Source organism: Hemitrygon akajei, chromosome 4 (assembly GCF_048418815.1).
Source record: "Hemitrygon akajei chromosome 4, sHemAka1.3, whole genome shotgun sequence".
Lineage (NCBI taxonomy): Eukaryota > Metazoa > Chordata > Chondrichthyes > Myliobatiformes > Dasyatidae > Hemitrygon > Hemitrygon akajei.
Genome location: NC_133127.1, coordinates 73,441,951 through 73,467,280, shown reverse-complemented (window position 1 = coordinate 73,467,280; position 25,330 = coordinate 73,441,951). Strand labels below are relative to the sequence as shown.

The following is a 25,330-nucleotide window of genomic DNA, read 5'->3' as shown; positions in this document are numbered from 1 at the left end:
TCAAATATATCAAACCTCAATGGCTTTTCTTCTTTCTTTATTAAATAAACATAATTCACAACTAGTACTACTTAAGGACAGTGGACAACATCATAGAAATTAATAGAGGCTTGTCTTTTTCATAATCCGCAAAAATTCCTGTTCATTTATCTCACCATCACCATCACGGTCAGCTTCATCTATCATTTCCTGTTTATGAAAAATAAAAAAATCTTTCAAACATTTGGAACAGTATTTCATGCACAATGACTAAAAATCTAAATTTAGAAAATCTATCAGAGTAGTATGTACATATCTGCACACAAACACAAATAAAACACATCATACCCACACTTTCAAAGCCAGTGGTTTGCTTACAATAGACTAGTTATTCAGGGGCAGTTGATTTCAGAGCATTTGGCATTAATCAATCACTTTTCTATACCTTTAAACTCAATATTTTTGTACTTTCATTTGCTGGAAGTACAGGTTTATATAAAACATGACAAAGGCAATGAGATATCTGGAGACCAGGTGAATAATGGGATGAATAAAACATTTTCTTGACTAATGAAATTTGAGGATTAAAAAACAGAAAGAGGGTCAAAACGATGAAATAAAATGTATTAACTGGAATCAAGTGCAGAAAGAGAATAGGGTTAGATTGGACAGTAGGGTCACAAAAAAAAGTTAAGTAAATTAGAAGTAACAACATTTATCTATTTGCCCAAAGTCTTTAACATGTACTGTGTACTTTCAATTTTTTAAGGCATGGAATGCTTCACCTGGTTAAATATAATGACACTTCTAAATGACTCATTCTTTTTGATTTTCTCTTTTGCTTTATTAATCATAAGCATTTCATTTGCCTCTATTTATTCACTTATGTTTCTATGCATTTACAAAAAGATGTACTTTTTCTTGTAACTCATACCAGAGTCAATCCTTTCTGAAGTTTTATTTAATAGTTCAACCTTTCTTTAAAACGCACCTGGATTATTTCTCTTTGCTCATAGTAAGATTGGCTTCTATCCAGTAATGTACATCTACTTTCAGCTGTCCAGGCTTATCAATTATTAACCTTTGTTCGTTATGCTTCATCAAACGCCAATTTATTTCAGAGGATGAATTGAAGGAAGGTAGGAAGGTGGTTAGAGGTTGTAAGATGGGAAGTGTTTGGAGAGCCAAGAGACAAGCATCTTGATGCACCATCAATAACTCACGCTGAGACTTAGGAAGTGAGATATCGGCTTTTATTAACTGGAAGAATAAACAGCACTACATCCTGGGGAAAATGAGGGAGAGCAGCAGCCCACAGTCGCCTTTATACAGGGGTCTGTGGGAGGAGCCACAGGAGCAGTCAGCAGGGTCTGTGGGAGGAGCCACAGGAGCAGTCAGACAGGTATATCTAGTTCACCACACATCTTAACAAAGAATACCCAAAAAATGTATCCTTGATAGCTAGTCCCTCATCATCAATGAAGTTTTCCATAGTACAATCACTTTAGAAACTCTGTTCTATTCCACCCATTGGAACAAAACTATGTAAGCACAGGATCATGTACACATGCTTTCATAATTCAAACTTATGAAGTTTTTTCTCAGTGTCTGTAGCCAGAGTATCATACAAGTCTTTAGTCTAGTGATCACCAACCTTTCTAAGCCCAAGATCCCCTACCTCGGCCTTAGTGAAAGGCAAGATCGACCTGCTAAAGTGGTTAGTCACATGCATGCGCACCAGGCAGAAAAAATGGATAGTAAAACCCCACAACCCAGAAGTAGAAATAATGTATGTACACCAGGGGTCACCACCCTTTTTTGCACCGCAAACTGCTTTAATATTAACAATATTCTTGCGGACCAGCCAACAGTGGGGGGGGGGGGAGGATGTTAAATACAATCGGTATGCAGTGATACTCGAAATAGGTTCCTTATGTCCAGTCTATTCCACAATTTAGATTACATGGCTATCAGCACTTGCTTCTATCCCGCTTGCTCACGTTTTTTTCACTCAAAAAACTCAATGGGTTTGTATTTAAGTGCAGGGTGCTTGGACTCAAGGTACCGAAGCAGTTTTGAAGGCTTCATCGCCTCATTAGACAGCGTCCGGGCCCGAACTCCAGCCTCCCACCTGCCCGCCACCAGTCGCCTTGGCCAGGTGCGGCTAGTCGCGGGTGGGGTGAGAGGACAAGGTCAGGGCCGGAGGACCCTGTGGCGGTTGCAGTCCGGAGAGAGTGACCGACCGACCAAGGAGTGTGACAGGGTACGCACCTGCCCCTCTTGAAGGATCTATCGGCCAACAAAAGTTTGGCTCGAGGGTTGACTTTCAGTAGATCGCAGCGAGGTAGCTGCTCTGCTACATACAGAACCCTGAGCCCAAATTAGGTCGCGATCAACGGGTTGGCGACCACTACTTTAGTCCATTATGACCTTCAAAATATTAATGGCTTTGGACACACTGAAGAATGTCAAGAGGACGCAGGGTGGCATAGTGGCACAATTAGTAAAGCCACTACCTCACGGTACCAGATACCCGAACTCAATTCTGACCTTGGGTATTGTCTGTGAGGGGCTAACAATCTCACCCATTCCCTCTGGGTGCTTTGCTTTCCTCTAACATCCCAAAGACATGCATATCGATAGGACAATTGGCCATTATAAATTAATCTCTAACGTGTAGGTCGATGGTAGAAGCTAGCAGGATCTAATAATAAGGAGACTTTTTTAAAAAAAATGGAATCAATGTAGGATTTTTGGCTGATTGATGGTCAGCATAGATTTGATAAGTCAAAATGCCTAATTCTACGTTGTAGGAGTCTTTGACATTTGTTGCAGATAAATATTCCCTGATAAATTACACTAGCTACTTATCTGTTCAAGTTTACAAAGGGAATACATCATTATGAAAAACTGAATAAATTTCAGAGGCAGGGTACAACATACTGACACTACTATACATCAGAAATGACTTTATTGATGGCAGTGAATTTCTTGGCCTAGTATTTAACATTCTTTGCTTTTATTTTCTATGCCTTGGTAAAGTTCAGCACCTCATATCATTTCTTAATTACTTTGCTAATCTGTCTTGGCGCCTTCAAAGGTTTGTAGTCTTGTGCTTATTTGGAATTTATTGGGTGTAGAACTGAAGGGTTTTTAAAAAACCTACATCTAGTAGTGGAAGAGAATTACTGAGGGAAAACTGAAACACTGTTAAAGTCATGAAAGTTGGCATTAATGCATACATATCCAAAGAACACTGAACTGACAAATTAGAATCCAGCTCTGAAAAATAATACAACCCAGAAGTAAGAAATTATGAATGGAACCAAGTGTAGTAATCAATTAACAGATTTCCCTAGTTCTAACCTTATGATGGCAGAAGGATCACAAATGAGGCAATGGAAAGGAGTCAACCTCTATCTTGAAAAACTCCTGGAAATGAGATAATTGGCTTCCAACAAACACAATCATCTTCTCCTCTTTCCGTGTGTTAGCTATGACAACAATCAATGGGGGGGGGGGGGGGGAGGGGGTTTCCCCAAAATCTTACTTCTACATTTTACATCTCAGCTATCTATCTGATACCCACTGTTGTCAAAGGCAGTTACTCTCAAATACCTAATTTGGCTTTTTGTCCAAAGTAAGGAAATGGGTGGCTGAATGCAAACAGCCCAAATAAGTACATTATTGGAGAATGAATGCCACTTGAAATCACTGTTGAAACACCTCTCGTCATTTTAGTTGCAAGTAAACTAATGGACAGCAATTAGATAAAATTAATTTGTTCGGCTTTTTGTTAACAAAATGTGACTAGACAAATTCCTTAGATGGATGCCAGTGTTGTGACTCTATTAAAACAGCTCATCTAGAGTTGTGATAGCACAGATGGGATGTTTTCTTGTCCCATAACCTCTCCATATTCAGCACCATACTTGACATCTCATGGGCTGACACAAATTAGTTAAATACTTTATTGGTGCAGACATCAGGATGAGGTAGTGTTCAACATCCACTTTGTACTTGGAATGAAAAGGCAGGAAATATTTTAGCCTTGTCTTCTCATTCCATCGTCAAGGATGGAAGTGGACGTATATCAAGCTCATCTTCCTATTAGTTGTCCATTATATTTACTTCAGAGTGTACAAAAATTCAACCTAATATTGGCTAAAGATCATTTTGGCTCTGCTTACAGTATACCATTTCTATTCTATAGCACTACTGTACCTTTGCACATCTTTATACAAAACTGCTGCTACTTAATCAAAAACAGAATCGATCACATTTATAGTGCGGTACTACAAAATTATTTCATCTCTATGAGGATAATGAAATGATCATGCCTGCCAAAACTGACACAGATATTTCCATGGATAGAATGCAAGGCGTAGGATTAAGTATGTTTTCAATCATGTCATGAAAAGTGCTGTAGAAATGCTAGTCTTTCTCCTATGGTTGGCATGCTCTGCATGAACTACTACAATATTTCAGAGCTCAAAACTAATTTATCAGTTCATAGTTCTTTGTTAATACATTCATTGCTGACAACTGTCATCCTGATGATGACGACGGTGAATTCACTCATTTCCCTCAGTAACTCACTCCACTACTGTGAGATTGTGTTCAAAGAACCCTTCAGTTTCACACATGACAAATTCCAATTAACTAAGTTATTGAAAGAGGACTTAAGAATCTGTACATAAATCTTCAAACATGGCAAAATAGATTAACAATGCAGTTTGAACATTTGATGCTGGAATGTATAAAAGGTACAGAAGTCAAAAGCTAAGGATATTAAACACCACTAGGGCCTAGTGATTCAACCACCCACCCTGCCCCTTCACTTTGGTATTGTCATTCTACTACATAGCAGTGTCAACATGATGTAACCTGCCTCTGAAATTTATTCTGTTTTTCCAGGCAAAGATTTTCTCCGGCTAGAGTATGCCGTCAAAATTTGGGCACTATATTTTTGAGAAAAAAGTAGTGAAATTTTGCAGAATATACAGCAGAGGAAAATATTGACAGAGAATAGAAAAAAAAGAACTGCATGTGGAATTAACTGAATTGCTCTTCGTAAGAGCCAGTGCAGATTCAATGAAGCTAACATCTTTTCTCTTTACTGTACTATTCTGTTTCTGCAGTATAAAAATAACAATTACAAGGAATAAGTATAAAGCACAAGGCCAATGTGTAATTACAGCATTGCAAGTTGGTGCATTGTACATGAAATGACAGGATGTGGCTTTATCAACCACAAATCCCCAAGTAGTGAACTTTAGCTTATTGGTTGCTTGCTACAGCATTGGTTGGGGAATTGGGGTGTGGAATGGAGAGTGGTGAGGCAGGTGGAAGTGAGGGGTGGCTGTAACTGAAACAGAGTTTAAGAAAGTAAATATCGCCACCTAATGCAATGGTAGGAGCAGTAGACCTTATCCTAAAAAAAGTGGAAGCCACTCAGAAAATTCATTGATATTTTGTAAATAACCGAATAGAACATAAAAAAAGTATCAAAGCAAAAGTGAAATAAAGTGAAAAACAGATAAGAAAAAAGCATGTTAAAAGAAAAACAGGGAGAAAATGATAACAGGATTAACAACAGATAATACTGGAAATACTCCAGGAAGGTAACCTCTGTGGAATGAGAGAGAGGAAAAAAAAAGTCCAGGCCAAAAATATATCATCAAAACCGGAAAACTGAAAAAAACAACAACAAATTAAATTATTGTGTTGGGAGTGGGGGGGGGGGGGGGGGGGAATGGGAGAGAACGTTTAGATGGGACAATCTGATCATCCTAGGTCATGGTTTCCCAAGTGATTCCAATACTTACAGGGCTGGCTGGTTAACAATTTAATGAGGGCTGTGAGCAAGGAGAATCAAAGAAAGGAAGACCAGAGTGAAGACCAGAACAGTGGCTAAACTGAAAACCAAAATGAAAATGCTAGAAATGCCCTGATGATCAGGCAGTGTCTATGTAGAGTTCATATTGCAAATGAATAACCTTGCAGCAGAACCAGTCAGTTACAATCCAAACCAAAAAAAAAACAAATTAAATCAATTTGTTAAATTTCATAGACTCCCAAGAACTGTGAAAAAACTAGGCATATGATATACGGTATGTGTTGTCAGGCTTATGCTGGGCTGTGTTAAAACAGTACAAGAGTCACCGATATGGAGCTCAGAGGAACGGAATGGAGAACGTATAGTGACAAGCCAACCAGACTAAGCAATCACCCAATCTACCTTTGCTTTTGCCATTGTGGAGTAGACTGCATTCTAAGCACCTTAACTTTGGGCCCCTCATTTTAGAAAAGATGTGCTGGCATTGGAGAGGGTCCAGAAGAGGTTCACAAGGATGATTCCAGAAATGAAATGGACATCATACAAAGAACATTTGATGGCTCTGTGGTTCAGGTTCAGCAGCAGCTCTGGATTTTGTAACTGTTAACATGTCCTTCTGTTTCCCCTCTTTCTATCTGCCCTCATTAATCTTATTAATCACATAACTGTTTAAACACTGAAATCATTCATGGATCTGGATGATTCCTATTATCGTATCGTCCATTCTCAACCCTCTCTAAAGCATAAAATTAGCTTATTTTCTCAATTTCACTATTCTGACACAAGCATCTTCAACCTGGAACACAAGTTTGTTTTATTTTGACAGGTGCTGTTTCTTCTGTGAGTGCTTCTAGCATTTTTATTTTTATTTAAGATTTCTAGAGTCTGCTGTTCTACTGATTTTCAACCACAAAATAAAAATTGTACCTAAACTAAATCAATGTGTTTATTCAGAAGAGCGGAAAAGTTTATTTAGAAAGGGAGATGAAAGAAAAACTGAAGAGGAGAATGAAGAATATTAAGGATAGAAAGGGAAAGTGAAAAGGAGAGAAATATTGACATAAGTGGAGAAGAGATTAAGAGTGATAAACAGAAACTGAGAAAAGCTAATTAGGGAGGAAGACAGACACAAGGCAGAGAAACAATTTCTAAGAGAGGAAGAGGAAAAATGCAAAGCAAAGAAGAAAAATCTAAGAAAACGTTGGCATAAAAAAGCTGCTATATGGGGACATCTGTGAAATCAAGGATTTAGGTGACAGCAAAAATCGAGAACATTAATCAGATCAACCACTGGTCTTATAAAATGGCACAATAGGCTTGAGGGGCTTACATGGCCACCACTTCTTCCCAATTTCAGTGATATTAAATTTAGAATTACGGGCTATGATGGAAAATATGTCAGTACCTTGATAATTGCAGCTTCAAACATGCCCAAGAAACTTGAACCAGTTCAGGATAAATCAGTGCTAATTGACAACCATCCACCACTCTAAACCTACATTCCCTCCACATCATGGCACTATGATTACAATGAATATACCAAAATGCATTGCATACATTTGTCTAGGCAAGTCCAACAGCACCTCCCCAAACGAGTGACTTTACCTCTAAGAAAAACAGCAACAGAAGGTGAATAATGTCATCATAATTAAAATTTAAAATGCAATTTTCAATTAAACTTTGACATACTCAAAGGCCCAAATTGGAAATGTCTTGAATATCTTGAAGGTTGAGTACAGATGATAGTAATAATAAGAGATGAAGTGAGAAAGGGGTTTGAAAACAAGTTTGAGAATTTTAAAAACAAGCTATTGTTTAAATGGAGTCAATTTTCTTTTAGTGATTTCAAGTTTAAGGCAGTGTTAGAGTGGTTCAGTTTTGGTTCAACAGGCTTGGGCAAGCAGACAGGCTCTAAGTTTCCGATAAGTTTCTTCTTCTGCTAGTACATAGCTAGTGTGATGAGAATGGGTATAGAGTTTGTGGTATGTTCGTATGAACGTGGTACGAGGGAACTTTGGGAGATCTCCAGTCTCCCTGATAACTACATCTGCACAAAGTGCACCCAGCTGCAGCTCCTTGGAGATTGTGTTGAGGAGTATAAGAAATGCAAGAGAACACTTCGAAGAAAAGCAGGAGGATTAAAAGATGACACAAGATTGCTCTAGTAGTCAAGGTGAAGGAGAATCCTAAGGGCTTCTACAGATATTTTAAGAACAAAAGGACAGCAACGGACAAAATTGGTCCTCTAGAAGATCAAACTGGTAATCTATGCGTGGAGCCAAAAGAGATGGGGGAGATCTTTAAAGGAATTTTTGCATCTGTATTTACTTGGGGGACAGACACAGAGTCTTATAGATGTGAAGAAATGCAGCAGTGAGGTCATGGTCACTATACAGATTACAGAGGAGGAAGTGTTTGCTGTCTTGAGGCAAACTAGGGTGGATAAATCCCCAGGGCCTGACCAGGTATTCCCTCAGACCCTGTGGGAAGCTAGTGCAAAAATTGCAGGGGCTCTAGCCGAGATTTTAAAATGTCCTTAGCCACAGGTGAGGTGCTGAGGATTGGAGAATAACTAATATTGTTCAGTTGTTTAATAAAGGTTCTAAGAATAAGCCATAAAATTACAGGCTGGTGAGCCTGACATTAGTAGTGGAAAAGTTATTGGAAGCTATTCTAAAAGATTGTATTTATGATAGACAGGGCTTTGTGTGTGGCAAGTCATGTCTAACCAACTTATGGAGTCTCACAGAGGGGTCTGGGAATGCAGATCCACAATTCCTTGAAAGTGGCATCACAAGTAGAGTTGTAAAGAAAGCTTTAGCACATTGGCTTTCATAAACCAATGTATTGAGTACAGGAGTTGGGATGTTATGTAGAAATTGTATAAGATGGTGTTGAGGTCTAATTTAGAGTATTACATGCAGTTTTGGAAATATGGAATTGAAAGGATGCAGAGAATATTTACAAGGATGCTGCTGGGTCTTGAGGACAAGAGATGTAGGGAAAGGTTGAACACGATGAAATCTGCAGATGCTGGAAATTCAAACAACACACACAAAATGCTGGTGGAACACAGCAGGCCAGGCAGCATCTATAGACGTTTCGGGCCGAGACCCTTCATCCTGACGAACGGTCTCGGCCCGAAACGTCTATAGATGCTGCCTGGCCTGCTGTGTTCCACCAGCATTTTGTGTGTGTTGTAGGGAAAGGTTGAATAGGTTAGGACTTCATTCCCTAGAACGTAGAAGATTGAGAGGAGATTTGATACAAAATTAAGAGGGGTATAGTTGGGGTAAATGAATACAAGCTTTTCCCACTAAGATTGGGTGCGACGACACCTAGAGGTCATGGGTTAAGGGTGAAAGGTGAAATGTTTTAGGGGAATACGAGGGGGAGCTTCTTCACTCAGAGGGTGGTGATAGCATGGCACGAGCTGCCAGCACAAGTAGTCAATCTCAACATTTAAGAGAAATGTAGATAGGTACATTGATGAGGGGAGTATGGAGGGCTATGGTCCAGATGCAAGTCAAAGGGACTAAGTCGATTAATGGTTCGGCACAGAATAAATGGGCTGAAAGGTCTGCTTCTGTGTCTGTAAGGCACATAGTAAAACTGTTTTTTGATTAAGTCACTCACAAGCACCATATAAACGAGAATTGGAAAACAAAAAAGTTAAGCTCTTAAATAATGAAAGTACAATAAGAAAAAATAATCACCTGCAATTCTTCATCAGTCAGATTTTCACCTAATTCTTTAGCAACCCTCTTCAGGTTTTTGAATGATATCTTTCCTGTGCCATCATCATCAAACAACCGAAAGGCTTTCAAAATTTCTTCTTTGGAGTCTTTTTCACTCTAAAATAAAATTAATGAATTGGTATTATTATTAGTGCATACTTTGACATTAATATCAAAGAAACAATCTTAATCTTACACAGGTTTGGATGGCATCTCACCATTTTCTGAGTCATCATTGCTAGGAAGTCATTAAAATCGATGCTACCAGATCCTTCTTTATCTATGTCCGAAATCATCTTTCTTATCTCTTCTTTTTTAGGTTCAAACCCCAAGGCACGCATGGCAACCTAAAAAGTTAACATATAATTTTATTAGCTCTATTAGTATGAATATAACTAACAAATTAAGCCAGTTCAAATTAGCTAATCTTAGGTCATTCTGAAAAGAAGCAGTATAAAATTAATAATTACAGCATATGTATTCCACACTTTTCTACTTACAGAGGAAATTGGATTGATATCTACAATGCTAAAATTAGAATGTTGCTGTATGAGTAATTCTGTAAATCTGGTATCTATGTTTTTTTTTGTAAATGCAGATAGCATTTTTACTTTCTTTTCCTAGGCAATCCCTCGAGATCAAGGAATGGCTTCGCTCCACTTGAGTTCTATGACTTCTGAGAAGATGGATATGACCGATGTCACTCTTTTACAAATGGAACTGGAGCTACTTAATTAGATAAATATACAAGCTGTTCCTTCTGTTTTTTGACAGTGGGTTTGCTCATTCCCAATAATTGAACTTGACATTTTTAATTCCATTCCAAATACTGTGAATTCTGGTTAATTGGAACACATCAGGGCCAGTACATTTTGGCCCAATTAAGGGGCTGCCCCAATTAGCCAGTTTCATGGAAATAATTAGAAACGGTATAAAAAAAAGAAACCATGTTTAACTGTGTAACAAATTATGTATTTAAATGAATTACAGAACAAATTGGAACATTACTAATACTACTACTGTAGTATACAACTTTGTATTAGATTCTAACAGTTATAGACAGAGAAATTCATCCAGAGTATGCTGCCATTTTCTTTTGATTGACTGTAAATGAACAAAATCAACTCAGACACCTAGTGCAGATAATGGACTACCACTATTGCCTTCCTGCAAAAGTAGTGTCATAATCCATCAATATATTTCCTGGCACAGGATTATCATAAATCACTGTCTTTTAAATCAGCGTCAGTCAGCCCAAATGGATAACATAACATGAACACACACAACTGATCGCTCTAACGTGGTGTAGCGTCTAACAACCACATCAGTGCAAGTGACTGATGGTACTTACAACCTGTTTGGCAACAGTCTCCTGTCCCAATTACGTAGTGTAGAGTCCCAAATAAATGAAGACAATTCCAGCAATTTTTTCCAATTAGCTTTTGTTCTGTACGAGTTGTCCCAAATAAACAGCAGACCCAATTAACTAGAATCCACTGTACTCCATTTTCACTTTGAACAACCATTGGCCAAGTGTCCTGATGAATGTGGGAATATTACTATTTTTTCCACAGAAAGGTTTAGAGAACATCATTAGATAGAAGATAGAACATTATTAGAATAAGATAGAAAGGGATCATTTATTTAACTTCAGGCAACATGGAAACAAAATTGAAAATGAGGGTGGTGAATACAGGACTGATGGTATTATGTTTAAATGATCTTGTAATGTAGTTAAAAATTGGCAAGTATGGCCTTGTTCATTGTTGAAAGAGGATCACAGCTGGAGGTTTAACACCCAATGATACACATTGTATTGAAAGGACAGGAAGGTGAGCAGAGGGGTGGATGGAGTGGCTTTGTTAATAAAAAGTGAAATCAAATCCTTATAAAGCAGTGACATAGGATCCGAAGACGTACAATTCTTGTGGGTGAAGTTAAGAAACTGTAAGGGTAAAAAGATCCTGATGGGAGTTACATACAGACCTCCAATCAGTCACTCAGATGTGGGGTACAAAGAAGGAAATGTTAAAACAGTCGTGGTGGATTTCAATACGGAGGTAAATTGGGAAAATCAGATTGGTGCTGGATCCCAAGGAAAGAAATTTGTAACTCCTGATATAAACTTTCCTTCAATCCCTAGTCAAACCTAGATTATTTCAATAGGATCCTAGATTATTTAAACACTCTTATTCAGGCTTATTTAAAAAGCAAACACGAGGAAATCTGCAGATGCTGGAAATCCTCTTTTTAAATCCTTTTATTAATTTTTTAAACAAACATAAATGAAACATGAATACAAAGTGTTTGAGAGTACATAATTAATAGTTTAAGTAGACATTCAAATATATAATAATCAATATATATAGCCTCCCAACCTCAAAGTATTTATGAACAAAAGAGACAAAAAGAAAAAAAAACCAAAAAAAGAGAAAGAAAAAAAACTAACCAACATGGGCCATTGCATAATGTTAAGTACATACAGTAGTGCCAATAATTCTGAACCTCCATCCAAATAATTAATGATAATCAAAGTGAGGTTTAGGAAAAGACAATTTAACTCATATGAAAATGTTGTATAAATGGTTTCTAAGTTTCTTCAAATTTAACTGAAGGATCAAAAACAACACTTCTAATTTTTTCTGAACTCAAACAAGAGATAGTTTGAGAGAACCACTGAAATATAGTTGGAGGATTAATTTCTTTCCAGTTCAATAAAATAGATCTTCTAGCCATTAATGTAACAAATGCAATCATTCGTCGAGATGAAGAGGATAAACGACTATTATCCACCATTGGTAAACCAAAAATTGCAGTAAAAGGATGTGGTTGGAAATTGATATTCAGAACTCTTGAAATAATACTGAAAATATCTTTCCAGTAATTTTGTAAACAAGGACAAGACCAAAACATATGGGTCAATGAAGCAACATCAGAATGACATCTGTCACAGGTTGGATTAACATAAGAGTAAAATCTAGCAAGTTTATCCTTAGACATATGAGCTCTATGTACAACCTTAAATTGTATTAGGGCATGTTTAGCACAAATAGAGGACGTATTGACTAATAGTAAGATTTTCTCCCACTGTTCAGTGGATATAAGACAATGAAGTTCTTCTTCCCATTCCTTCTTAATTTTTTCTGATACTTCTGGCTGTATTTTCATGATCATATTATAAATAATAGCTACTAAACCCTTTTGACAAGGGTTCAGAGCTAAAATTCTTTCGGTAATGTCCAATGGACATAATTTCGGAAAAGACTGTAACTCATTATACAAAAAATTTCTAACTTGCAAATATCTAAAAAAAAAATGGGTTTTAGGCATATTATATTTATTAGATAGCTGTTCAAAGGACATAACACTATCATCTAAAAACAAATCACGAAAACATGTTATACCTTTTGTTTTCCATAAGAGAAAAGCTTGATCCATAAAAGAGGGCCGAAAAGAATAGTTAGATATTATAGGGCATGATAAAATAAACTTATTCAAACCAAAAAATTTACGAAATTGAAACCAAATTCGCAATGTATATTTGATTATAGGATTTGTTATTTGTTTACTCAATTTAGATAAATAAAAAGGAAGCAAAGATGCTAAGACTGAAAACAATGAAAAGTCTTGTACAGATTTACATTCCAAATTTACTTATTGTGGGCAGGCAGCTACAGTCAATTCTTGTGTCCAAAATATTAAATATCGTATATCAACTGCCCAATAGTATAATCTCAAGTTTGGCAAAGCCAAACCACCCTCCTTCTTAGGCTTCTGTAAATATTTTTTACCTAGTCTAGGATTTTTATTCTGCCATTGATAAGAAGATATTTTAGAGTCAATAATATCAAAAAAAGATTTAGGAATAAAAATTGGTAATGCTTGAAATAGATATAAGAATTTGGGTAATACCATCATCTTAATAGCATTAATTCTACCAACCAATGACAAAGATAGCGGAGACCACCTGATAGCAAGTTGCTTAACTTGGTCAATTAAGGGTAAAAAGTTAACTTTAAATAAATCTTTATGTTTTTTTTTAGTAATCTTAATGCCTAAATAAGTAAAATAATCTGTAACCACTTTAAATGGTAAATGTTTATAAATTGGAACTTGCATATTTAATGGAAATAATTCACTCTTATTAAAATTCAATTTATAACCAGACAAGTTACTAAACTGAGCAAGCAAGGACGAAATAGCAGGAATAGATCTTTCAGGGTCGGATATGTATAGTAACAAATCATCAGCATATAATGATACCTTATACGTCCCCTCCCCACGAGTAATACCCAAAATATTAGGTGATTCACGAATGGCTACAGCCAAAGGTTCCAAAGCAATGTCAAATAATAAAGGACTTAAAGGACAGCCTTGCCTTGTACCACGAAATAACTGAAAAAAAGGGGATCTTTGATTATTGGTAAAAACCAAAGCCAAGGGTTTATAGTATATTAACTTAATCCATGATATAAATTTTGAACTAAAATTAAAATGCTGCATCGTATTAAATAAATACGGCCATTCAACTCTATCAAATGCTTTTTCAGCATCTTAAGAAATGACACATTCTGGTATTTTGGGTGAAGGAGTATAAATAATGTTAATTAATTTTCTAATGTTAAAAGATGAATAGCGATTTTTAATAAATCCAGTCTGATCTTCAGAAATGATTCGAGGTAATATATTTTCTAATCTAGTAGCCAAAATTTTACTAAAAATCTTAAAATCAGTATTCAGCAAGGATATAGGCCGATAGGATGCACATTCAATAGGGTATTTATCTTTTTTAAGGATTAAAGAAATAGAAGCTTCATAAAAAGATTGTGGCAATTTACCTATAATTAACACATCTTTAAAAATTTTACAAAGCCAAGGAGAAAGTATAGAGGAAAAAGATTTTAAAAATTCTGCAGAATAACCATCTGGACCAGAAGCTATACCGGAATTCATTGAAAAAATAGCCTTTTTTATTTCAATTTCCGTGATAGGTGTATCTAAGAATACACTATCCTCTACTGTTAATTTTGGAATATTCAATTTCCTTAAAAATTCATCTATTATAGAAGAATCCTCAGCAAATTCTGATTGATATAAGGAATTATAAAAATCTTGAAAGGCTTTATTTATCTCTTTATGGTCAATCGTCAGAGTGCCATCTTGTTTACGAATCCTAGTAATCTGTCGTTTAATCGAAGCAGTTTTCAATAGATTAGCCAATAATTTACCAGACTTATCTCCATATACATAAAACTGGGTTCTCAATTTAATTAACTGATTTTCAATCGAAGAGGATAATAACAAACTATGCTCCATTTGAAGTTCCACTCTTTCTTTATAAAGTTTTTTGCTGGGAGTCACTGAATAAATCTTATCAATTGCTTTGATTTTGTCAACCAATGTTAATATTTTAGAATTAGTTTGTTTCCTAACTCCAGCAGAGTATGAAATAATCTGTCCACAAATAAATGCTGTAAAAGTGTCCCATAAAATTCCACTAGAGATCTCTGCTGTAGAATTTGTTGAGAAAAACAAATCAATTTGTTGTTTAATAAAATTAACAAAGTCTAAGTCCTGCAATAAAATAGAGTTGAACCTCCAAGATTTAGTATTAATAGATGAATCCATTATCTTAATAGATAACTTCAAAGGTGCATGATCAGAAATGGTAATAGAGTCATATTTACAATCTATAACATCTGTAAGTAAACGGTGATCAATGAAAAAGTAATCAATTCTTGAATAATTATGATAAACATGAGAAAAGTAAGAAAACTCTTTGTCATTGGGGTGTAAAAAACGCCAAATTTCGCAAATTGCTGAATCAGTCATAAAGGAGTTGATAAGAGAGGCCGATTTACTCGGAAGAACTTGTGTGGACTTGGATCTATCCATCGAAGGGTTTAAACAACAGTTAAAATCCCCACCCATTATCAGTCTATACTGATTCAAATTGGGAAAGGATGTAAATAGACACTTAAAAAATTCAGGACAACCAGTATTTGGAGCATAAACATTAACTAAAAGTGATATTGTTGGCCTTTCCAAAACCTAAAAAAGCATTGACTATCCACCTTCCTAACATGAGTCTCTTGTACAAAGATAACATTAGCATTCATTCTATGGAATACTTTGAATATTTTTTTCCATTTGATCGGATGATTTAAACCATTAGTATTCCAAGAAACAAAATTAATAACCCTATCCATATTGACAATATTTGTTACAATTAACACATAAGGTTAAAAAAAAGATGAACTCATGAATCCGGAAGAGGAAAGTAAGTTCAGGGAGGAACCGGAAGTCACGACACTGCAGCCATTTTTGTAGTTTCATATAAGCCCATGAAGTAAAACTAAGCACAAAGCAAGCAGAAAGAAAATAAAAAAGAAAAATCCCCCTCCCTCCACCCTCAAAACCCCAGGAAAAAAGCCAAAAAGAGGCAAGCAAGCAATCTAACACTAAGATTGCCCCCATGTCTCAAGACGGCAACTCAAACAAAAAAAAGTTGAATAAAAGATACAAACCACCCATATTATAAGAAAGGGTTGGTATAACAAAAATTAAAATATAAAGTTAGTATAGATGCTGGAAATCCAAGCAACACACATAAAATGCTGGTGGAACGCAGTAGACCAGGCAGCATCTATAGGAAGAAGCAATGTTGACATTTTGGGCTGAGAACGTTCGTCAGGACGAAGGGTCTCAGCCCGAAACATCGACATTGCTTCTTCCTATAGATGCTGCCTGGGCTGCTATGTCCACCAGCATTTTGTGTGTGTTGCTTATTCAGCCTTATATGTGTTACTTGCCCGATAACTGAAGCCAAGTAAACTCTGCCGTCTGTATCTTATAAAGGGTTGTACAGTCCAACTTGTCTATGCCAATCATGTTGTCCATTTGCCTGGAGTTGGCCCTTATCCCTCAAAGTCTTTGCTATGTATATGTCTCAATATATTTTAAATATTGTAACTGTACACACCTCTACTGGTTCCCCTAACAGTTTGTTCCATATACACACTGCCCTCTGTATGAAAAGGTTACCCCTCCAATCACCTTTTAAACTTTCTCATCCGAAAATCTATGATCTCTAGTTTTATACTCCCTTAACCTGGATGGGGGAGGGAAGAAGAAAAACAACTTGGCTATTCCCCTTATCTATGCCACTCACGTTCATCCCTCTGCCTCCTATACTCCAGGGAGGAAAACAAAACACCCTATCCGCTCTCTGCTTATAATTCAAGCCCTCCAGTGCTGGTAATACATTCAGGATTTTTTTCTGCATCCTTTTCAGCTCAAGAACATTCTTCCCTAAGTAAATGACCAGGACTGCATACAATATTACTATGCTTCATACAACTGTAATATGACTGAATTCTTGCACTCATTGCCCTGATTGATAAAGGAGTGAGCACTCTTCACCACTGTCTAACTCTGTTGCCACTTTCAGGAAGCTATGGGCTTATACTGCCAGGTCTCTATCTCTCCCTCTCTCCCCCTCCCCCCCCCCCGCCCCCCAGGGCCCTGCTATTTTCTGTGCAAGCCACCTCCTGCTTTAATTTTGCAAAATAAATCACTTCACACTTGAACAAGTTAAATTTCATCTAACATTCCTTGGTCCACTTTCCCAATTGATCTTAATCCTCTTGTAATCCCACATAACCTCCTTCATTGTCTACCAAATCACCAATTCTAACCATTCCAACTGCATTCTCATCCAAAATGTTAAAACAGATGACAAACAACAGTGCACCCACAACACTGGTTACAGGACTACACTCCACTATCATCTTGTGATTCCCACCACTCATCTGATTTTGTAAGCAATTGGCTAGTTTACACTGGATCCTATGTGATCTAATGTTCCAGATCAGCCTACCACAAGGAACCTTGCCAAGGACCTTGCAAAAGTCCATGTCTTTCCAAATGCAAGTAGGGTTCTGTCATTGGAATCCTTTCCCATAACTTCCCTCCCTTGCAGCCCTTCTCAAATAAAAGGACATTTGCTGACCACCAGTCTTCCACTACATAATGAGCAGCTAATGATGATGCAAGTATTTCTACCAGATTCTAAAGGGTGAGAAGTAATAGATGGAGTTCAATCTGGAAAAGTGTGAAGTGACAGAGTTTGGAAAGTTGAACTTGAAGACAGAGTACCAGGTTAATGGCAGAATTCTTAGCAGTATGGAGGAACAGTGGGACCTTGGGATTGATATTCCATAGATTCCTCAAAGTTGCCACACTAGTTGATAGGGTGGCAAGGAGGCATATGAATGTTTGCCTTTTATTAGTTGGGAGACCTGTTTCAAGAGCCATGAGGTAATGTTGCAACTCTATAAAACTCTGGTTAGACCACACTCGGAGTATTGTGTCCAGTTCTGGTCACCTCATTATAGGAAGGATGTGAAATCTTTAGAGTGGGTGCAGAGGAGATTTATCAGGATACTGCCGAGATGAGAGAACATATCTTATGAGAGAAAGGTTGAGTGAGCTAAAGCTTTTCTCTTTGGAGCAACAGGGGATGAGAGACAACTTGATAGAGGTGTATAAGATTTAAAAAAGGGACAGACAAAGTGGACAGCCACAGCTTTCTTTCCCAGGGCAGTAATGGTTAATACCAGAGAACATCCTTTTAAGATGTATAAAAGAAAGTTTAGGGGAGGTATCAAAAGATTTTTTTTAAATACACATAAAGTACTAAGTACCTGGAATGCATGGCCGGTGGTGACAGTAGAGGCCAATACATTAGGGACACTTAAAAGAACTCTTAGACAGGCACGTAGATGAAAGAAATACACCTTCTAATGACACCATTGAGAATTGAAACCTATCAATCCATACAATTTAACATAATATTAGTATTATTATTTGAAAGCACCTTGATTTCTTTTACATCAATAGTTCCTGTGCCATCTGTGTCAAACAAATCAAAAGCTTCTCTGATTTCTTGCTTTTGCTCTTCTGTAAGATCAGGTTTTGGAGCAGTTTTTTTGCGCTGCGCAGATCCCATAGGAGTTTTTCTGAAGCCGGATGCCTAAAGAAAAAAAATATTATTAGTATATACTTTAAATGGTTAAATATATTTAAAATAATCTGTATGACCTGTATGGATGGCTTGCAAAGCTAACTTTTTCAATATATCTAAATACATTTTCAATAAACCAATTTCAATTCTAATATTTAATCATTAAGCACTTATGATCAGGTTTGTAATTAAATCGTAGCAGAATAAATATAGGTTATTCCATTAATTGTGTCTCAAATGGCACTTTACTCAAGCAATCAAAGACTAATAAGCTGTTTTTTCTCTTTTATCCTTCCTTCCCATTGTTTCCATCTGCCCACCCCACCTCCATTATTTGGTTCTATGTTCCCCCTTCCTTTCCTATCAGATTCCATCACCAGCAGCCTTCTCTTTCCTTCACTTTACCTCTCAGCTATTTCCACTCTTCCCTCCTACACCTGCCTATCACCCCCCCAATTAGATACCAACTCTTGCTTTACCCCTTCTCTCACCTCTTTATAATAGTAGACTCCCCTATTCTCTTTCAAGCCAGAAGAAGGGATGTGACCTGAAAATCTTCTTGCATGGCATGAATTATTGTGTTATCTGAAGAACTGCTGAACCGCATAAGCATGAATCCACACCTAGCCTTATCCAACACAAATACCGGCCCTTCAACCCAACCAACCTATGCTGACCATGATGTCCTCACAGCTAGTCCCAATTTCCTGCATTTAAATCATATTCCTCTAAGCCAGGGGTTTCGCAATCTGAGGTCCACAGAGTTCTCAGTTAATAGTAGGGGCCAAGGGCATAAAATAAAGGTTGGGAACCATGCACTAAGCCCTACCCCTCCATGAACCAATGAACATAGAACAGTATAGTACAGTACAGGTCTTTTGGCCCACGATGCTGTGCCGGCCTTTTTACCTACTGCAAGATAAATCCAATGCTCCCCTCCCAAATATTTAAATTCAAGTTTAATTGTCATTCAATCATATATGAATACAGCCAAATGAAACAGCATTCCTCTGCCAAGGTGCAAATCACAGTACCAATACATAGCACAAGGCTCATATAGCACATATAATTACAAATGCAGTAAACATACAGTCTCACACACAGTGTGTCCTACCCTGTAGACTGATCATACATGGGATGTTGTCAGCAGGAACAAGCACTCAACAGTCCAATCATAACACATTACTGCGGCCACAGACAAATGCAGTCCAGTTTATCTTTCACTGAGCAAACACTGAAGCACAGTACCAACAGAAGCAACCAGTCACCAACCCACCATGGATGTCACATCATGCCACATCTCTGCTGCTATCTCCTCCTCTGAGCAGCTGCAACAGGCGACCCTACAGCATAAGGGCCTGGTTCACGCCACAACCAAGGCCACATAGCTTCCCTGCCATCAGCCTCACCAATGAACCAGTGAATTGGACTCACAGTATTCTACATTAACAATGTCCAACAGGATCTTAAGATCACAATAAAAATATCCAAGACATTTGCGCCATTTATTAGACTGCACACCATCTCCAATATCTTTCTGTACAAAGTCCAGCTCCTTCGCTACTGAGCAATTTGCTATCGAGATCTGCAGTACTTGATGTTTTTAGTTCGCAGTAGCATTAAAAATAAGTGTAACGGACAAACAATTACACCTTTGGTAGGACCCAGAGGCCACAGCATCTGAGCATGCCGCCATCTTAGCGGAAATGGATAAAAGAGAAACGAAGGGCTAGATAAATCTCTTAAATGTCCCTAATGTATCTGCCTCTAACACCATCCCAGGCAGAACATGATTCTATCAATGTGGATCCCAAGATCTCCCTGTTCCGCCAGACTGCAAAGAATCCTGCGATTAACCCTGCAGTCTGCCTTCAAGTTCAACCTTCCATCACCTCACTTTTCCACATGAAACTCCATCTGCCACTTGTTATCCAGTTCTGCATCCTATCAACGTCATGTTGTAACCTGCAACTTGGGAGTCCTTGTTCAGGTTAACTTGCAGCTTGAGACAGTGGTGAGAAAGGCAAATGCCACGTTAACATTTATTTCAAGAGGTCTAGAATACAAGAGCAAGGATGTAATGCCATGCCTTTATAAGGCACTAGGGAGGCCTCACCTTGAGTATTGTGAACAGTTTTGGGCCCCTCATCTTAGAAGACATGTGCTGGCATTGGAGAGGGTCCAGAGGAGGTTCACCAGGATGATTCCAGGAATGAAATGGGAACATTTGATAGCTCTACATCCGTACTCCCTGAAATTCAGAAGGATGAGGGGGGATCTCATTGAAACCTTTTGAATGTTGAAAAGCCTAGACAGGGTAGATGTGCAAAAGATGTTTCCCATGGTAGGGGAGTCTAGGACAAGAGGACACAGCCTCACGATAAAGGGGCACCCTTTCAAAACCGAGATGCAGAGAAATTTCTTTAGTCAAAGGGTGGTGAATTTGTTGCAACATGCAGCTGTGGAGGCCAGGTTGTTGCCTTGTATTTAAGACAAAGATTGATAGGTTCTTGATTGGACACGGCATCAAAGGTTAAGGGGAAAAGGCCGGGAACTGGGGTTGAGGAGGAGATAGAAAAATGAATCAGCCATGTTAGATGGGCCAGATGGCCTAATTCTGCTCCTATGTCTTATGGTCCTATTCTCAAGCCCCGTACTGGCTACCTTGTAACTCTCAAGAGCCCTGCCTTCCTAAATCTTAAGAGCCTTGTTTCCTAAACCTTAAGCATCTTTCCTTCTTCCTTTCGACAAGGTGTTCATTTCTCTTGTTAATCATGGTTGCTTCACCCTACCATCCTTTGGCTGCCTCAATGGGACAAATCTATCTAGAAACCCATACAAGAGCTCCCTAAACAACCACAAACAAGAGAAAATCTGCAGATGCAGAAAGTACAGTTGATGTTTCAGCCCGAAACGTCGACAGTACTTTTTTTTTTCCATTGATGCTGCCTGGCCTGTTGAGTTCCTCCAGCATTTTGTGTGTATTTCCCTAAACAACCTCCACATTTCCCCCATGATCTGAAAACTGACCAGGTTCATGCCTAGTACAGGTTGAACTTTGAACAGTAAAAAATATTACATAACATTAGTATAATGAAAATATAATGTGTGCAGGGTAACAAAAGCAGCATGGCAGTATTGGCGGAATACCTGAATCTGCTGTTGAACAACAACAAACAGCAGGCTTTCAGTCTCCACCTACCATGCCATGTTTTGATTAAAAGGTTACCATAATCTTTTAATTGTAAGTCTACAATCAACATCATAGACTTTTTATAGTGTTAGGTTTTCGTGATCAGCAGATGCTTTGAAAATTTAACGCTATGCATTTCTTAAATTTCTGAAACCAACTTGCTGAATATTCACAATTGCCTTCAATTTTCAGTTCGCTGTGATAGATCGTTGCTTGTTTCATGATTAGTATACCATTAAGATACATAGTTCACTCCGATGCTTATGATACACAACTGAGATCTTAATCTTTCACTTTATGCAGTTTAAAAAAAAATTCATTTAATTTCAGTTCATTAATTATGCGAGGACATTTCTCAAAACAGTTTGTGATGCAGAGATCTGCACATTGCCTGGGAGCCTTTTGGATTGCCGAAGTTTTCATATTTTGGAATCTCAGGAAAGGGGTACTCAACCTGTACTAGATCCAGTGTTGCTTCTCCTCTGGTTGGCCTGTTTGCATTTTGTGCCAGGAATCCTTCCTGAAAATCCCTCCATGTCCTACCTTTCTGCTGCTGTGATATTATCCCTGATTAGCAATGCCATTCCTTCACCTTTTACCTCCCACCCTGTCCCTTTTGAAACATCTTAAACACGGAATATCCAGCAGCCATTCCTGCTCTTATTATAGCTGTCTCTGTAATGACAACAACATTGTAGTTCCATGTACTGATCCATGCTCTAAGTTCATCACCCTTGATTTGAGTTCAACCTATCACAGTGCATCTATTGTACTTGCTTTAACCACTTTCTCTGATAGCTCATTCCATATATTCACCAACATCTGCATGAAAAAGTTGTTCCTCAGTTTCCTTTTAAATCCTTCCCCTCTCACCCTAAACCAATGGGATCTAGTTTTAGATTCACCTACCCTGTGGAAAAGATTGTTACCATTCACCTTTTGAGCCTTTCAGAATTTTAAACACTTCTTCAAGGTTGCCCCTTATTTTCCTATCCTCCAAAAAATAAAAAACAGCATGGCCAAACTTTCTCTACAACACTAGCCCAAAAGCCCTGCAACATCCTCGTAGATCTTTTCTGAACTCTTTCTAGTTTGACAACTTTTCTTCAATAGAGTGACCAATGCTGTACACAGTACACCAATGACTTGTACAACTGCAGCATGTCTCAAATCCCATGTTTAATGCTGTGATAAAAACCTTTTTCACCACCTGTCTACCTCTGACACCGCTTTACAAAAATTTCACTTGTACTCCTAGTTCCTGGTGCCCTACCTTTCATAGTCTAAATCCAATGACTTTCGAAACTATATCACCTCCCACTTAACTATATTTGAGATATATTTGCTACCTCCTTAGTCCACTTCCCTTATAATTTATGATAACCTTCTTCACCATCAACATTTCCTCATTCAGTGTCATCTCCAAACTTACTGATTAAGCATTGTACATTCACATCCAAATCATTTATTTAAATAATGAATAACAAGGATTCCAAATTCATTCCCTGCAGCACACTACTAGTCACCAGTCTCCATTCCAAGAAACAACCTTGAACCACCACCTCTTCTTCCTACCTCTGAGCCAAGTTTGAATCTACCCGACCACTATAATTAATTGTTGTTTGTATGCAGGGCAATCATTATCATGTCTGGAATTCTGCTTTTAATCAATATTTGACCAGAATGTTAATGAAGCTATGTGGTATTAGCATCAGTACAAATATCAGTCAATATCTTTTTACTTGAGAGCACTACTGATGACTTCAGGTAGTTCTGAGTTGACCTATTCAGTCCAAGGCCCTTCATCATAATGTAAACCACATTTCGCTTTACACAAATGTTGTTTGACTTGTTTCCTACATTTTCACTACTTTAGATTTCAAGCATTTGCAATTTTTGTTAGTTTTTCAACACACATTTATTTATCGGCAACAAGGAGTTGGAGGGGAGGGCAAGGAGAGAGAAAGCAGCTGAAAACCAACTACTTACAGAGTCAGAAATATTTCTTAGTTGGTGGGTGGAGAGGGCATTAAACAGGTACTTTACATAAGATTTGTTTTATTCACCCAAAATACTGAAGTGGTGCCAGTTAAAAAGGAAATCACAAGCAATAACTGCATTTCATTCCCAGAATGAAGCTTTCCTTTCCAGGTCATCAGAGATGTTCTCCTTCTTCAAAAAAAGGGACTTCCCTTCCTCCACCATTGATGCTGCCCTCACCTGCGTTGCCTCCATTTCGCGGACATTGTGCTCACCTCATCTTCTCACCGCCTTAACAGGGATAGAGTTCCTCTTGTTCTAACTTCTGCATCAAACACATCATTCTCCGCAACTTCCACCATCATACCACCAAACACATCTTTACCTCCTCTCTGCCCACTTTCCACAGGGATTGGTCCCTTTTTCCCTTGTCAATTCATCCCTCCCCAGTAATCATCCTCCTGGCACTTACCCCTGCAAGTGGCAAAGTATCCCTACCCATTCACCTCTTACCTCATTTCCATTCAGGACCCCAAACAGTCCTTCCAGGTGACGCAACACTTCACCTGTGAATCTTTTGGGCTCTCAGTGCAGCCGATGTGTTCTCCTCTACACTGGCGAGGCCAGTCATAAATTGGGGGACTGCTTTATCAAGTACCTCTGCTCCATCCGGCAAAAGCAGAATTTCCCAGTAGCCAACCATTTTAATTCCCACTTCTATCCCAGTTCTGATACCTGTTGGGATCTGATGAGGCCACTCTCAGGATGGAAGAGCAACGTCTTATATTCCATCTGGGTAGCCTCCAACCTGATGGCATGAACATTTATTTCTCCTTCCAGTTATTTTTCCTTTCCCTCCCCTCTTCTCCTAATCCCCGTTCTGCCCTGTTACCTCTTCTCACCTGCCTATCATCTCCCCCTGTCACTTCTCCTTCTTCCCTTTTCCCCACAGTCCACTCTCCTCTCCTATCAGCTTCATTCCTCTCCAGCCCTTTAACTTGCATTCCTCACCTGGCTTCACCTATCACCTTCTAGTTACCCTCTTTTATCCTGGCGTCCTCCCCCTCCCTTTCTAGCCCTGAAGGGTCTCCGCCCGAAACGTCGACTGTTTATTCGCATCCATAGATGCTTGCCTGACCTGCTGAGCTCTTCCAACATTGTGTGTGTGTGTGTTGCTTTAGACTGCCATCATCTGCAGAATTTCTTGAGGAAATAGAAGCATGTTATTCGGCTCAATCAATAAGTTTTGCTTAGAAATAAATTATTTTAAAATACTTACCATTGCTTAAAGCCGTACAATCAAACTATTTAGAACAAGCTGTGAACGTTGTAATCTTCCACCAACTGCCTCCTCTCCAACGTAAACAAACTCTTACTTAGTTTCCCAGACAAATCACGATATGGTCAACAGTCAGGGCGGGCGCTCGTGACGTCATTGTAACTGACACGCCGCTTGGCCATCCTGAACTAAGAGTCGGCATTAAACCCGTGATGACGTACTTCCTTACACCAATAGTTTTTGAGACCAGTCAATGACATCATGTTTGGTTGCGCGGGAACCGCTCGCTCCGTATCAC

The 25,330-nt window shown here is 38.2% G+C and overlaps 1 protein-coding gene across 2 annotated transcripts; it reads right to left on the bottom strand.

The window, feature by feature from the left end:
* Positions 1-25,191, bottom strand: cetn4 (centrin 4). 2 transcript variants are annotated; one of them, XM_073042837.1, is made up of 6 exons: positions 25,033-25,191; positions 18,434-18,589; positions 9,774-9,902; positions 9,535-9,672; positions 7,376-7,425; positions 1-189 (listed from the first exon to the last, which is right to left on the bottom strand). In XM_073042837.1, exons 1-5 carry the CDS (start codon positions 25,033-25,035, stop codon positions 7,420-7,422), a joined length of 432 nt encoding a protein of 143 aa, XP_072898938.1. In that variant the 5' UTR covers positions 25,036-25,191; the 3' UTR covers positions 1-189; positions 7,376-7,419. The 2 variants fall into 2 exon arrangements, with proteins under 2 accessions (XP_072898938.1, XP_072898937.1); XM_073042836.1 differs by lacking the exon at positions 7,376-7,425.
* Between the last annotated feature and the right edge of the window lie 139 nt (positions 25,192-25,330).